Source organism: Natator depressus, chromosome 2 (assembly GCF_965152275.1).
Source record: "Natator depressus isolate rNatDep1 chromosome 2, rNatDep2.hap1, whole genome shotgun sequence".
Lineage (NCBI taxonomy): Eukaryota > Metazoa > Chordata > Testudines > Cheloniidae > Natator > Natator depressus.
Genome location: NC_134235.1, coordinates 78,540,144 through 78,554,811, shown reverse-complemented (window position 1 = coordinate 78,554,811; position 14,668 = coordinate 78,540,144). Strand labels below are relative to the sequence as shown.

Here is a 14,668-nt window from a genome sequence, read left to right as displayed (position 1 = left end):
AGTGTCTCAGTTCTCCACTTATTTTTTTTAACGTATGATGAGCAAAAGCGGAAGTCAAAAATATTGTGAAATACTAGGAATCATCTAAAAAAAATCTAAAATGAGTTACATATGTCCCTGTGTACTAACATTTGGACAGAATCCATTGTTTCTAGTTTCAATAACCTTATTTAAAAGAAAATAAAACATATCAAAGACATCATTAATAATACCTGTTCATATGTACAGAAAGTACATTGGCCTACATGCCAAGATTAGTAAGCTCTGTGCCTTTAAGGTTTTTCAAGTTACTTCCTTGCTACTTATCATAAGCATTCAAATCAAAGAAATACAGTGATTACTCTATTGGTGAAAAGGGTTCTGCTACATAGGATACGTTTTCACAGGACTTTTTAATATAATTTATGAATATTTGCAAGCAACATAATTGTCTTTTCTGCTGACATTTTCAAAGCAACACTGTGATTTGTTGGGTCTCCTGAGAGTCCGAGTACAAAACTGATAATTATATTAAATATACATAGACAATAAAGAGTGTGTTTACATAACTATGCCCATAAATATCTGATTGAACAGTCATTGTTCTCAAACCCCTTTTAAGCGGCTCTCAGAGGAATCCAGTTCTAATGACATGATGGTTTAAAAGATGTTGCTCAGTCTTGTTCCATATTTAATTAACTTTCTTTTTTTAAACTTGTGATGGTGGAGACAATAACAAATAGCTCTGAAAAGAGAGAGAGCTTTGAAACATGAGTGAGATCTTGTCATGCTTTGTGCTTCACACACAGAAGATGATCTGCATGTAAGAGTTGGTAGCCTGGGACTTCCAGCTTCCTCAGGGAGTCCATTACTAGAGCACTCACAGTTCACTAATAATAAATAATAATAATATAATGAAAAACCCTCATATACATAAAAATAAAGGAAGCGAAAGTAAGGGGAAAAGCCCTATGTATTGAATGGATTCAGTAAAATGACTAATTTGTTCATGCTACAGAGAAGTGGAGCAAGCATTTAAAAGAGAATGGTACATTTACCACTAAGACGTAAAGACCCTTTGAACATTAATTGAGCAATAATGTATGAATGAATACATTAGACTGGAATCAAGGTTACATTTCTGAATTTATGGATAGGATCATTCAAAGGAGTCCTTCTCACTATCACACTTTACAGCAGCACACAATATTCTGTTTTCACACTGAATTATATCTAATTGTCGCCAATTATGATTCATTTACTGTTAGGTGTCTTGGTTGTCACAATATTAACAGTTGTAAGTCTTTCCCATTGCAGATTGTGTGAATCTGTTGTGACATCTCAATAAAGCAGGATTCAATCAAGGTGTGAATTAATTGTTAATCTTGTTATAAATAGAAGGTACCATATGTCAGTATGTAAGAGACGTCTCCCCCTCCCTTTTGTTGAGGACAATGGTAGTGAAACAAAGCAAAAGAACATACGTAGATAGTTCATCACATCAGGATTACAATAATGGTCAATAAAACATGGAGTGGATTTCATATTGGATTCTGCCATTTAGAAATAGTTAATAAACATTAGCCTGTTTTAGGATTCTCTTCATGCAATTTTTTTTTGACAACTGTTGACAGTTCTTTATACAAGGGTGCCCCAAATGAGGAAAAGCTATGAGAATATTGTTCTGTTAGTGTATCAAAGAAGCTATGATAAGCACCATTCTCCCCAGGACTTGCAAGTGTTCATTCCCTTATTATTTAAGCGCCTAAACATGGATTTAAGTGCCTAACTTTAGGCAACCGCATATGACTTTTTTTTAATAAAAGTTCTTATTTCGGAATCATAAAGGTTAGTGACCATTCCCAGATCATCTTTTGTGTAGACAGACACTAGTGCATTTTGTCAGAAATCCTGTGCTCAAAATGTTAACTGGATAAATTATTGCATTTCTGCAATATAAATTCTATATGTATTCTCCCTTCAACCTGCGCAATTCTGGACTAATCATTTCATTAAACTACCACAGTAAAACTCATGTCTCTTAGAAATGATGGGATTAAAACCAGGGTCTTAGAGGTGAGGGGACAGTTTGTCCATCAATCTAGAAAAACATCCCTGAGAAACAGATTTTCCCCCTTCGCATTCTGGTGTCCGGTTTTAGGATTGGCTCATTATAGCTCTTGCTGACCCAAACGGGTGTATAGCATGCTGTAGCTGAAGTGCGCACACACATCCACACACAGAGCCTTGTGTATTGAGCAAGATGGTATATGTGTCTCTTGCTGTTTTTCTAAATGCTGTGATAAATCCCCACAGAAAACTCAATCCTCATTGGGAAGTTTGAATGTCTTCCGTAATCTATTTAAACAGCTTTTTAGGTATCGCCAACAAACCTGTTTCTCACAAAAAGGTAAGTGGATTCCAGCACTTGATACTAGCAACCAGCTCTTAGAATCCATCTGGGAATGAATGTGACCATAAGACCTTCCTATTCCCCAGCCCTAAACTGAAGGGAGAATCGATGCATAAAGCCATCATCACATTGGCTGTTGATCTGTTTACTGTTACTTTATTTACATAACTAGAATTTCAACATCTTTGCATGTTTTGCAAGCTGTCATGATATGAGATGCTAGTAATATGCTGTGTTGTACTTGCTAACATATTTTTGACATATTTTAGCTTTTGATTATAAGATTGCATCTTTCCCAGCTACCATCTGTCTCAACTCAGTGGCACTCTGGCATTTACAAAAACAGTAGGGTGTAATATTTCTTATATATTTGAACTCTACTAGAAACATGCTATTTTCAGTCTTTACCAATATGTCATGCTTTCACACACGAAGGCTGAAATGTCTGATATCTTTTAAGGTATCTGTCAGGAATAAAGAACTTATCATCACATCCAATTTGGCAGAGATGAGTAATACATTAATGAGAATGAAAATGGAAACAGTTTCTGACTTATAAATAGAGCTGGCATTCTACGTGCCTTGTGTACTGTTGCCTGAGTTTATCCTTTTGTCAGCACAAATGAGAATTTCATACAAAACCCAGGAATTTCTTTTTTGTACTTGGCAAAATATGCATACAATTCTTGAGGCTGGAGTTTTAAATGGGACACATTTTTCTTCAAATATCTGGCAACCAGAGACTTTCGTACTTTGCTTCCACCCCCTTCACTCTCCAACTATGGAGAGTCAAAACGTGACAGTTAGCAAACTGGAAATCACACTTTATATCTACTCGGACAGCATGAGGCTGTCAGTTCCAGTCATTTGGACTGTTGTGATGCACAATTCTAAGATTGCAATATTTCAGCAACACTAGTTTCAACAGGATGAATCCAGCAACTCAAGCAACAGGAAATACAGTGCCCACATATCTAAAGCATGTCTTTGGCATGAATTCTCAGGTGAGCTGGAGCAGTGTTTGGCACGCTGATGGGCAAATGTGCCATTGCACGGCCTTTCCCCTTCTCCTCTACACTGAGAGCAGCCAGGGACCAATCACCCTCAGCCAGGGCTAAGTTACACCGGCTTATACCAGCCCCCTAGTGGACATTGTGCTGGTGGAGATCGCTGTATTGCAGTATGCTCTAGCCATGTCCCCCTTCCACTTTCTATGACAGTAGAAAGGGTAAGGGACTTCAGGTTTAGAGAATCAGTGTCAGCGTTGGGATTAGAATTGAGGTCGTTCCTGGTTCTGAATCCTGTACTCAGCTCACTAGGCAATACTTCTCTCTCTCCAGGGTTTGAAGGTTGCAAGCTTGGCTTTCACGGCATGTGAAATATGTAAATAATTGCTCCACACTTGAGGTTATTAGAAATTTTGGATAAACTGTGACCCATTAGGAGCCAAAGCATCAAGCAGATAGGAGTAAAACTATTGACTTGGCTAATTGGAAAAAAAAATCAGTGAATATTTTCTTCAAGTGCATGTTTCAACTGCAGTGAAGCAGCAGATATGTTTTTAATGGTACTGTAATAAGAAAAAGAAAAGACACAATTGCACTCATACATAATGGTAAACTGAATTTATTTCCTCTTGGAAAACAATTCCAGTAATCTCCAGGTTCAGACCGCAGAGTAAACATTAATAACAGTAACATACAGGTTAGTTCAACTGAGTCAAGAATTTGGCTGTGTGAAATCATTAAGGAAAGTCTTGAACACTCAAAGCTTCAAATGGTATTCAGGAAAAAAAAAGTTTCTTTGACAATCTACATAACAACTATTGCATATATGGTAATGCTATCTGTCATATCGCAAGGCTTACAAATATATATACGGGCCTTATTCAACTGTGGGTTCCTGCTCTGTGAGAAAGAGTCTGTTCATGTTTTTTTGCAAGAATCTTCAGCAATAAAAAATAGTCTCAGATTCATCTGTTTGTATACCAAAAGAGAGAGATTCTAGACTTAAGTTCAAATGAAAGGAAGGCCAAACAGCTGTAGTATAACATAGAGATTTTTTCTCCCTCTTTCTTGAAAATGACATTTTCTTAAGCCTTTTTCCTCACACATTATTATTTTTATCTTTCTTGAATAGGGCCCAAGTCCACTTGTCTTTATAAGACCATTTTAGTATCCGACAACATAATACATGTGCAACACGTTATATACAGGAAGTCTATCCGGTGCTCAAAAGTTCAAACACATGAACATCCAACAGTTTCGATAATACAAGTTTTATGGTACAATACAATGTTTCTGAATAATATACATTAACAATGAAAGTTTCGTGCAAAGAGTAAAACGTGTTCCCTTTTTGTGCCACAAAGGATTCTCCTGAAGAGATGGGCATTGCACTAACTGCTATGTTGGGTCATTGTATGATTCTGAAACAAAAATAAAAGAAGTGACTTAGTTGTAGTCTAGGCATTGCGACAAGAAAAAGCTGCGTTAACAATGCTACCCGCTGAATATATTACATTGTATACAAGAGAAACATGTTTGCCATCTCTCTTTTAAATGGCCTGGAGAAAGTTTGCTATTAAAAGATGAGGCTTTTTAGCACTGGTATCATTTCTATAAGTCACATGAATAGCAGTTGAATACCTCAAGGTACATTAGAGCAAATTCTGCCCTGTTGAAAGTGAACACAACTTCACTGGCTCCAGTGCCCAGTCACACAGTGATGAATTTAGCCCATTATATATAATGAGACACACATTTCTTTTTCTTATGTGGCCTTAATGCCTACACACTAGAAATACATTAATTTTAGCATCCTTACTAGAAAATTCAACCAGACATTTCCCCCCAATCAGTAGCGCATATTTTAAAGTAGGAGGGGACATGCCCACCAAAGCACTCAGTTGGCTGACTGACAAGCAGGTGGGGAAGCCAGAACTATCCCTCTATCCCCCAAAGAACAACTCAACCCTTGTTTCCTTAAGTGAATTTATTGCCATGTAAAAGGTGACAGCATCAGCTCTGGAAATATGAAGTTCGCTATTTATCCACAGAAACAGTGCAAAGAGGGCAGCAGCAGTGCAAGTTTCACTACACCAGTCCTAATGCAAAGGGATCACCACTATTGGATGAGATGCTACTTTAGTCTCTGTGCTTCATCAGGCAACTAAGAAAAGGTTCCCAATTCATGCTGATTCTTCTTTTGTGATGTAGACCATATCCACAGAGAACTGGACAAAGTCCACAATCTTATTTCACAGACCACAGAACAGCCATCAGATAGTAATGAATTTTTGTCACTACTGACCCGGGCTCTATTCGGACTAGTGACCTAGAGGTGAAGGGTGTTGTGTCCCGTTATCAGTTCCTAAAGTACACAGTCCCCTCCCCTTCTTTTATCAGTTTTAATCTACATACAGACTCCTCCAGACTACAACACTTTAAAACGAACCAATGCCCAAAAGATGGACATCATTTTCCGTGAAGTGAACATGTATTGAACCACACCCTCAAGAGCCACCCCTGAATACAAACATAAGTGCAGCCACAGAAAAATAAAGATGAATATTGTGTGATTCCATGCTAATCTAACAATACATCATATTGTTTCTACATCCACACACACACACACACACACACACGTACGTTCATGGGATATTTGGCAAGAAAAGGATCTCTCTCAGGGTAAGACCGAGGAATTTTTTAAGTAGTGTCTGTCTCAAGATGAAAAGGAAAATGACCCAGTGACACTTGGAAGCACGTTTTCCAGATGTGAATACAAAATGATTAAATGCTGATATAGCAGGGACTCCAGATCCACCCAGGCCAGTGGTTAAAAAGAGATTATTATTCCATTTGATTTCATATATCATCTTCCACAAAGTCATCTCAAAGTGCTATAAAGCAGTGACAATATGTTGCGGACTAAAATGTTGGTTGGTCACGGGTAATAGATTCTGACTTTAAACCATAAAAGCAAGGGAATTAAGAGTTAACTCTGACCGTCTACCCTTCTGACATCCTGTTGCATCCATTATTGCAGCGCTTATAACACCACAGACAGATCTGAAACCCTGCAGTACCTAGAAACAATGGGACAAGTTAAACATGGAGTGACAACCTACATTTGGTTTTCTTTGCTTTTGAGTGGTTAGTGTCAGAGCCCAATTGTTACCTCGAAGAGAGATTTTTGGGGGTATTTTTTGTTTTTGATCTAATGGGAGTATGTGTCAGTCATCCCCTGCTTTTTGACTGTCTGAGCTACATGTAATCAGTTTTGGGTCTGGAAGAGCCACGCAGCAGTGTGTGAAACAATTGAAAGGAGCTTTACATGTGTGCTCAGTACTTCGGCTGCAATAACATTTTTTATTAAAAATAAAAAGGCACAAAAGTGAGAGAGACAAAACAAACCATGAAATGGGATCCACTCGCACTGGTGCTCTGTGTTCCAGACTATACTGCCTGGCACATAATGGAGATTCTCAAGAGATAATGAAGACATACATTCAGAAACAAGTGGTGTGAGAAAAATGCTGAATAGGACAGGACACAACAAACACTGTCCCCAATGGAAAGAGCTGGGGCAGCTTCAACCTTCATCAAGCAATTGTACTTATTTTAAAGAGTCAAAACAGCGTGCAATCGGCCAAGTTTTCCAAAGCAATTAATGCTTCCAAAATGTATTCTGAGGCAGCAGTGAATTAGGGAGAAATACACAGACAGCAGAAAGGCTATTTCATAAACTAAAACTGAAAGCACGTCACAGGCATAACATTGACAAGACAAGCAGGTGAAGGATGGGAGGGTAGAAAAAAGAAAAGGAGGAAAATTCTGTAATCCCACAGAGAGCCATATTCCATCCTACAAAAAGCCATCTATTGGAGACCCCATGTCTAAGTGACTGAAAATTGCAAACATTAATCCCAGTTATGAACTATTGTTGTTTTTTCTGAGGGGGGTTGTGTTTAAAAATTTAGGGCAAAATTCTTCTGTATTATTCACACAGCAGATCTCAACGCTGATATTCCGCTCTCCCTATGTGCACAGAACTCCCACTTTCATAACAGTGTGAGTTCCCGCATGTTGGGAAAACACACTATGGAACTCCCATTGCCAGGAACATGGGAGTCCTGTACACACAGGGAGAGCAGAATATTAGTGCTGAGATCTGCTGTGTGGCTATGCCATCAGAATCTGCCCTTAACAGAAGACACAGAACATTTAAGAGCAGAAGTTTTAAAAATCTCTGCTCCAGAAATTTACTACAGCAAATAACTTTCCTGAATTTGAAGCAATTGGTTGTATTTTTTTTTCTAAATATATGTAATTCAACTAAAGTGCTGAACACATCATATATTCATATCACCACAATAAAGACATGTATTTTCCTTTAAGCATGACGTACAGTCAGTCCCTCTGTGAAGCAAAAATTTCTATTTCATACTTAGCAGTGGAAAGAGAAAAAATATGTTTTCCGACACATCCTCACCAATAGAGTTAGGTAACATTTTCAAAGGTCGTCCGATTTCATGATGAAAAACTGGGTGTGCGCACACAAATGAGAGTTTTGCACACACAAAATGGCAGCCCATTTTGCCACAGCATCTATTACTCACAATAAAAGCCAAAGAAACTAGGAAAGATGTTCACAAACCCTTACTTCCCTACCTTGATTGTATTTAGGAAACATTGACAAGAACTTGGCTTCAACATACTTCACAGATAAAATTCTTTCAAAACATATTTACCTGGTTTCTAGCCGACCCAGTGACACAAACCCAGAATCCCAACTCCCAGTGAGCTGCTTTAAACATTAGACTACATTGCTTTCCATGAGTAGATAGCCTTGGGAAATCCCTGTACTTAGTGCTGTAAGGTTAAAATCATACACAGATTTCACTACAATAGTGGTAGAGAAATCTCCTCTGCAAAGAGAATGAGGTTGTTTTGCAGAAACTGTTACGACAGTAGAAAGTAATATTTTTTCTGTGATTTGGTATCTCTCTCTCTCTGTATATCTCAGACAGAAAACAGACATACTAGCTAGCAAAAAATGCCATCCATCGCATCAAACTCAGTGAAGAAAAAAACCCCACTGATTCACTATCTCATTGGAATCTCTAATGTGAATTGCAGTTGCATTCAATTTAAATGAGATGTTTTTTAACTAGATGAAATAGGACACAATTGTACCTGAGAAGCCGTGCAAGGAGGGTACAAATAAAGAAATATAAAGATTAAATGTGGATGTCTTCCTTCAACAGATGGTGACAGTACCACAGCAGCATATTATTTTTTCCTTAGTTCAAGAACATAAACATCCGTAATCAATCATCACTGATTAACTAATTATGGGACACTACATGTTATCCTATATATGGAATCCTTTATTTGCAGACAGTAAGGATAATCTTTATTTTATTTCTTTATAACCCCACTGCACTACAATACAATTTCGGGTTGTAAAGAAGAATTCTACATTACTATCAACCTTTAAGCACTACGTTTTTTTTTTTTTAACAAAAGCAATTGGTTTCCAACAGGCTGGATAATAAGTCTTTTGACCTGCATTCTTCTCTGACCTATTAAGGTCACCCCTGTGCTTGGGCATATAGCTGACTTAGGAAATGCCTGCAAGTCCTGCATTTCATCTCCTGCCCACTCAAAATAAAGCTTTCTTTAAATGTGTCTGTATGGGTCCCTAAAGACCAGGGAGGCATCCCTGTAGTGGGCAATGGAGGGACAGAAGCTTCTGCCTTTATTAATGAATGCAGACCATTATGAGTCTGGCTGGCTCCTGCACTGTTCCCAGAAGCATATACTGTACGTGACTTAAAATGCTAGAATATTGACACAAAGCGAGCTGGGCACCCCTAAGGAAAATTACTCCTTGGATATAATGTAGGCTCGTAACAGCTATTAGAGTACAAAATAAAACCCTCCGGGATCAAACTGACATATACCGCATTCTACCTACTCCTCAAACATTAGAAGAATTTCTTTGTGAAGGCATTCTCAAGGACAGCATTAAACTGACTTTTGTAGCAATTTGCAACAGCTTTTTGGCTTACAGCTTTTAGTACTAAATCTCTAGTTAGAATCAATATAAGTACTATATCTTCCACATTAATCAATACATTTGGTTCAATACATGTTCTATTAAATTATACTTTCTAATCAAGATTTTCTGCTTCTGTCCCCTGCTTTTTATTCCAAACTTCTTTGTACCATAGTTTCCAAACGGTCTAGAGCTAATGACGGGATGTTGGATTTTCCAGAATGGTTGGGGCAGAGGGGTCGGGGGAGTTAGGGGAAGGTTAAAATGGCAACTCAAGCAAAACCTTAATTAGAATGTTAATGCCAAATCATGAATTCAATTCCACAGTGTCAGCATGGTTTCCTGAACTTCAATCTGATACTTCATCACTTTACATTGTCATGATATAATACCTATTACACAAAGCTCCACACTACAAAAAAGGTGAAACAGCGAACACACAGCAAGAAAAAAAGTTGTAACACCTTAAAAAAAAGTTCAGAAACAAACCAATATCAGGAAAACTCACAGCTAAGGCTGCTTTTGCTATCCTTATCCTCAACCCTATGGTGCCTACACATGGGTCTCTGTCAGAGCCCCATTCCATTGTGCAGCACTGAATACCCTGAATAGTTCTTTGCTGATAGACTGCAATGTGATTGTATCTGAGACTATACTGAGGAGCTATTTATATTTGTAAAATACTTAGATTTAATATATACTAATAATTAAGATGCAAAAAGACTACAGTACAATCTCTTTGGGGGTATTTGAAACAGTTGGATAAAAAGTGTTTCTAACAACCTGAATGATGCACACAACTACATTTCTGTTAGGTTTGGATCAATGAGGTTATTCTTTATAGATATGAAAATGCAAAGTCAAAACAGTAACCATATAAAGCCATTGCACTCTTTTGCCATTGTCTTGCAGATCTGACACATTGCATTGATGTCCCTGGCTTACACAGGGGTAGTTTTTCTTTTCCTTGTCTCAATGTAATCACTGCAAACTTGCACAGAAACTGTTGCATTTTCTTTTGACATTTAACATCATTTTACACAGCTCGCAATAACATCATATAATCCTGTCACCATTAAAGGAAAAGGTGAAATAACATATTAAGAGAGAATAACAGAAATTTATAGAATTTAAAGACAGAGAAGACTTATTAGAGCATTTTATCCATCCACTCTACCAATGCAGGATTATTGCCTACAAAATGTAATTTCAAATGTTTTGCCTGATCCAAGTTTAATTAGAGCTCCCAACACTTCCCTTGGGATACTATTTCATACTTCACAGACTTCATGGTTAGGACATTTTTCCTGATGTTCGTCCTAGGATAGGAAAAGACTGAACCAGTCCCAAATCACACATGCAACAAGATCTGCTTACTCAGGAGCTGGATTTAGACAAATATTTAGGCCATTTCAAAGCAACTAAAAGAGGTAGATAGAACCCACCTGTGTCCCCATAACCAGGACTAACTCATGTGGCATCAACAACTGGGTTAGTATAAGGTTTTAACGCTGTTCCAGGGACACTTCTAGACCCTGTCTATGCTACAATTTTGTAACTGGGTCAGTGGACGGTTATGTTGTAAACAATTCTCCTGACTCTGATATAGTTGAAATATAGATGAGCACGTAGTCCAAAGCTTATCAAAAGATAATCTAAAAATAAACTACCCCCCTCCAAATCCCAAATCATTATTTTTGAACGCTCGGAATTCAAAAATATTTCCATAATGGTAGACCCTTAGAATGACACCTAATTTCCAGATGACAACACTTGGAAAATGAGTTCATTTGTGGGAGCTGGAGGTCCAGCCTGGTATGAGTGAGTTCAGCAGCTGGAAAGGAGATGATGTTTCATTGCTTGTCAAAGGCGAGGAGCAGGAAGCTAGCATAGGAGGATTTCGCAGCAGAGAAAAAAGAGATTACAGGCAGGTTGTAGGCTTGTGGGGAGTAACTACTATATTCAGTACTCCAGTGCAATGCATAGAGGAGGAGCAATATTGCTCTCGTTTGGTGCTAAAAGTCTTTACATATTTTAGAAAGAGGAAACAGAAGGCTCATCCAGGCTGAAGATCTGCATACCAAGTCTGAACCTACTACACAATTTAAACTCTGAAAACTGGGGTTTATATGTTTGGTATGAACTACGACGGAGATACCTCCACTATACCTACTGAGTCTACTCCTGTGAGCAGCTGTGCACCCTCAAATCCCACTGACGGAGAGGGAACTGAATAGTGTTCACCGCCTTGTAGCAGCAGGCCCCTAATCAGGTATGATGAGCAATGAAAGGGTCATCCTTGGTCATGAGTGACCACTGTTAACAAGGACAATTTGCAAAAGTTCATGACGAATTACAATTATCCAAACAACTTAGTTCAATGGAGCTGTTTATCTGTTTTCTTATTATATTACAGTGATTCAGAAATGGCACTACTGGTAACTATTCAATGCATTCATGTTTACACCCAAGTCTTGCGCATTCTGACTCTCATACTTGAAAATCTCGAGAAAACAGAATCGCTAAAAGCACTAACTGGATAGGATCCACTCAGGGATGCATTCTGAAATTTAAAAATGTAACACTTCCATGTTTCTTCAGTAATTTTCAGAAAGCCACTAGTAAAATATCACTGATGGGTAGACCTCTTCCTGAAGCGATTACCATATGCATGATTGCAATAACAATAATCAAGATGCTTCACTAAGCAGAGGTAATAGTTTAAATAAAAATGGGGAAGTAAAGGACCACTGAGAAATACGTTGCTAACATTAAAATCTTAACTCTTTAGAATATGATCATAACTACCCTGCTATAAATAATGAAAAAATCCATTGACACTAATGGAGTTAGCGAAACAGGTGTTAGGGAGAAGAGAATCAGGGCTGTATCAAATAGAAAAAAAAATGTATTTTGCAGATGTGTAGGCTGACACTTATACCAAAAGGAAAACTACATCCCCGGTACAAGGAAGGGACAGCCTGGACTATCTCCACGATGTCAGACATCGTCAGTAAAGAGAGCAAACAGAAGCCAGAGCCGAATGATTCCACCTTTGTCTGCAGCTACAGTACAGTAGCTTTGATAGGCAATACTGCCTAATAAGATATTCAGGGATTAAGTCAATGTTTTACAGACAGATGTGTTCTTGAGCCAGTTGTTGCTATGTTTTAATTTTTTTTCTTGTAATGTTTAATTTATCATGTTGGTGCTTTCTAAACTAGAACATCTGTAAACAAGTTTAAGAATGACCTCCTTCCTATTTTACATCCAGGAGTGATGCTCCTTCTCTGTGTTCTAATTTTAGATCTCTTAAAGACAAATAAATCTGTGTGTGGAGGGGAGGGGAGGGAGGAAGGGAGACACCTTGCCTGATAACATAATGTGTTCCTCTTACGTGAATGCAAATTTCCTATTTGCCTAGCTCTGAGTGCAGAACTGAACTCCTGGAACTAGAGCTACAGTATGTACAGACTCCTTTATAGGTCAAACCCAATTAAACAAACTACTACTAAATATTTAACAGCTCAGTGTAGTAATTAGTGACAAATAACGGAGGCTTAAACTGACAATTGCACAGAAATGTCCTGTTGGAAATGTTACTCATTTCCTTCTCCTCTTGTATTCTTTTGCTTGTTGAATTCTGATAGGTCGTTTTAGTGATTAAGCAGACACTTAAGATGAATGTTATTTTTGCATGTCCATTGTGTGTTTCTGCATGTGTCATCAGAAGAGCGTTCCCATGGCCCTTTTCCTCCCCAACTTCCATTCTGTTTGTTCTAATTTAAAGCAGTATGACCACTAGCTGCCGGATCAGTGCATAGATTTCAAATCCTAAACTGACTGGTGGGCCTAGAATTTAAACTCCTGTTCATAGGATTCAAAATTCACCCAGTTGAAATGTGTGTGTGTGTGTGGGGGGGGGGGGGAGGGGTGAAGCACACACAGCTGTGATTTATATGCAAAGGGCAACCTTTAAAACAATGATTATTTCCAGTTTTTCCAAAAGTGCACATACAAGAATTCCTCTGAACAAAATTACAAGAAACAATAGTTTCTTCATATGTCAAAGAGAAAAAACACTAACTTGCCTGTATTCCTTTATTATTTAGACCAGGGGTGGGCAAACCTTTTGGCCTGAGGGCCACATCTGGGAATAGAAATTGTATGGCGGGCCATGAATGCGCACAGAATTGGGGTTGGGGTGCGGGAGGAGGTGAGGGCTCTGGTTGGGGGTGTGGGCTCTGAGGTGGGGGCCAGAAATGAGGAGTTCAGGGTGTGGGCGGGGCTCCAGGCTGGGGGGGGGTGTGAAGGCTCTGGGGTGGGGCTGGAGAGTCTGGGGTATAGGAGGGTGCTCTGGGCTGGGATCGAGGGGTTTGGCGGGCAGGAGGGGGATCAGGGCTGGGGGCAGGGGTGCGGGAAGGGGTGCAGGCTCCAGCTGGGGATGCGGGCTCTGAGGTGGGGCTGGGGATAAGGGGTTTGGGGTGCAGGAGGGTGCTCCCGCCTGGGATTGAGGGGTTTGGAGGGAGGGAGGGGGATCAGGGTTGGGGCAGGGGCATGGGGAGAGGCTCAGGGGTTCAGGCTCCAGGCAGTGCTTACCTCAAGCGGCTCCCAGAAGCTGCGGCACGTCCCTTCTCCATTGGAGAGCCGGAGGGGGGGGCCACTGGAGCGCGTAGGAGCCGGAGCGGGGGCCATACCGCGGCTTCTGCGAGCTGCGTGGAGCAGCCCCCGACCCCGCTCCCCATTTGGAACTCGAGGGCCGGCTTAAAAGGGCTGGTGGGCCAGATCGGGCCCACCGGCCGTAGTTTGCCCACCCCTAATTTAGACAGATCTATACACACAACAAATCCATAGATCACTGTGTTCACTACACCACTTTGTGCTGTACCTATATGTATTGTGCTTATGGTTACCAGGTGACAAAAAGGAGCTCAGAACTTAGATTCTGCATATACTATCTTCAAGCATACAGTACCCCCTACACCAACATTTAGCTCACCGAAGGTTATATATCCCCAAAAGATTAACAGAAAAAGGTAAGGTGCAAACAGAGTTTTCACTCAAGTAAAGCTAAATGACACTCAAAGAGGGCCAAAATTTTCAGATGGCAACAATCAGCCTCTAATTTCTCCTGTAAGACGGAACCATCTCCACATCTGCACATGGAAATCAGATCTTTAAGCATTGCGCTAGTCAATATGCATGCACAATGAA

The 14,668-nt window shown here is 39.4% G+C and overlaps 1 protein-coding gene across 8 annotated transcripts in view; it reads right to left on the bottom strand.

Annotated features, from left to right (window-relative positions):
• Positions 1–4,028: 4,028 nt before the first annotated feature.
• ZNF521 (zinc finger protein 521) overlaps positions 4,029–14,668 on the bottom strand; it is a 270,233-nt gene continuing 259,593 nt past the window's right edge. For all 8 annotated transcript variants that reach the window (XM_074944480.1, XM_074944481.1, XM_074944479.1 and 5 more), the window contains one exon: positions 4,029–4,820. In XM_074944480.1, coding sequence (XP_074800581.1) covers positions 4,791–4,820 — 30 coding nt within the window. In that variant the 3' untranslated portion in view covers positions 4,029–4,790. The remainder of the gene's footprint in view (positions 4,821–14,668) is intronic.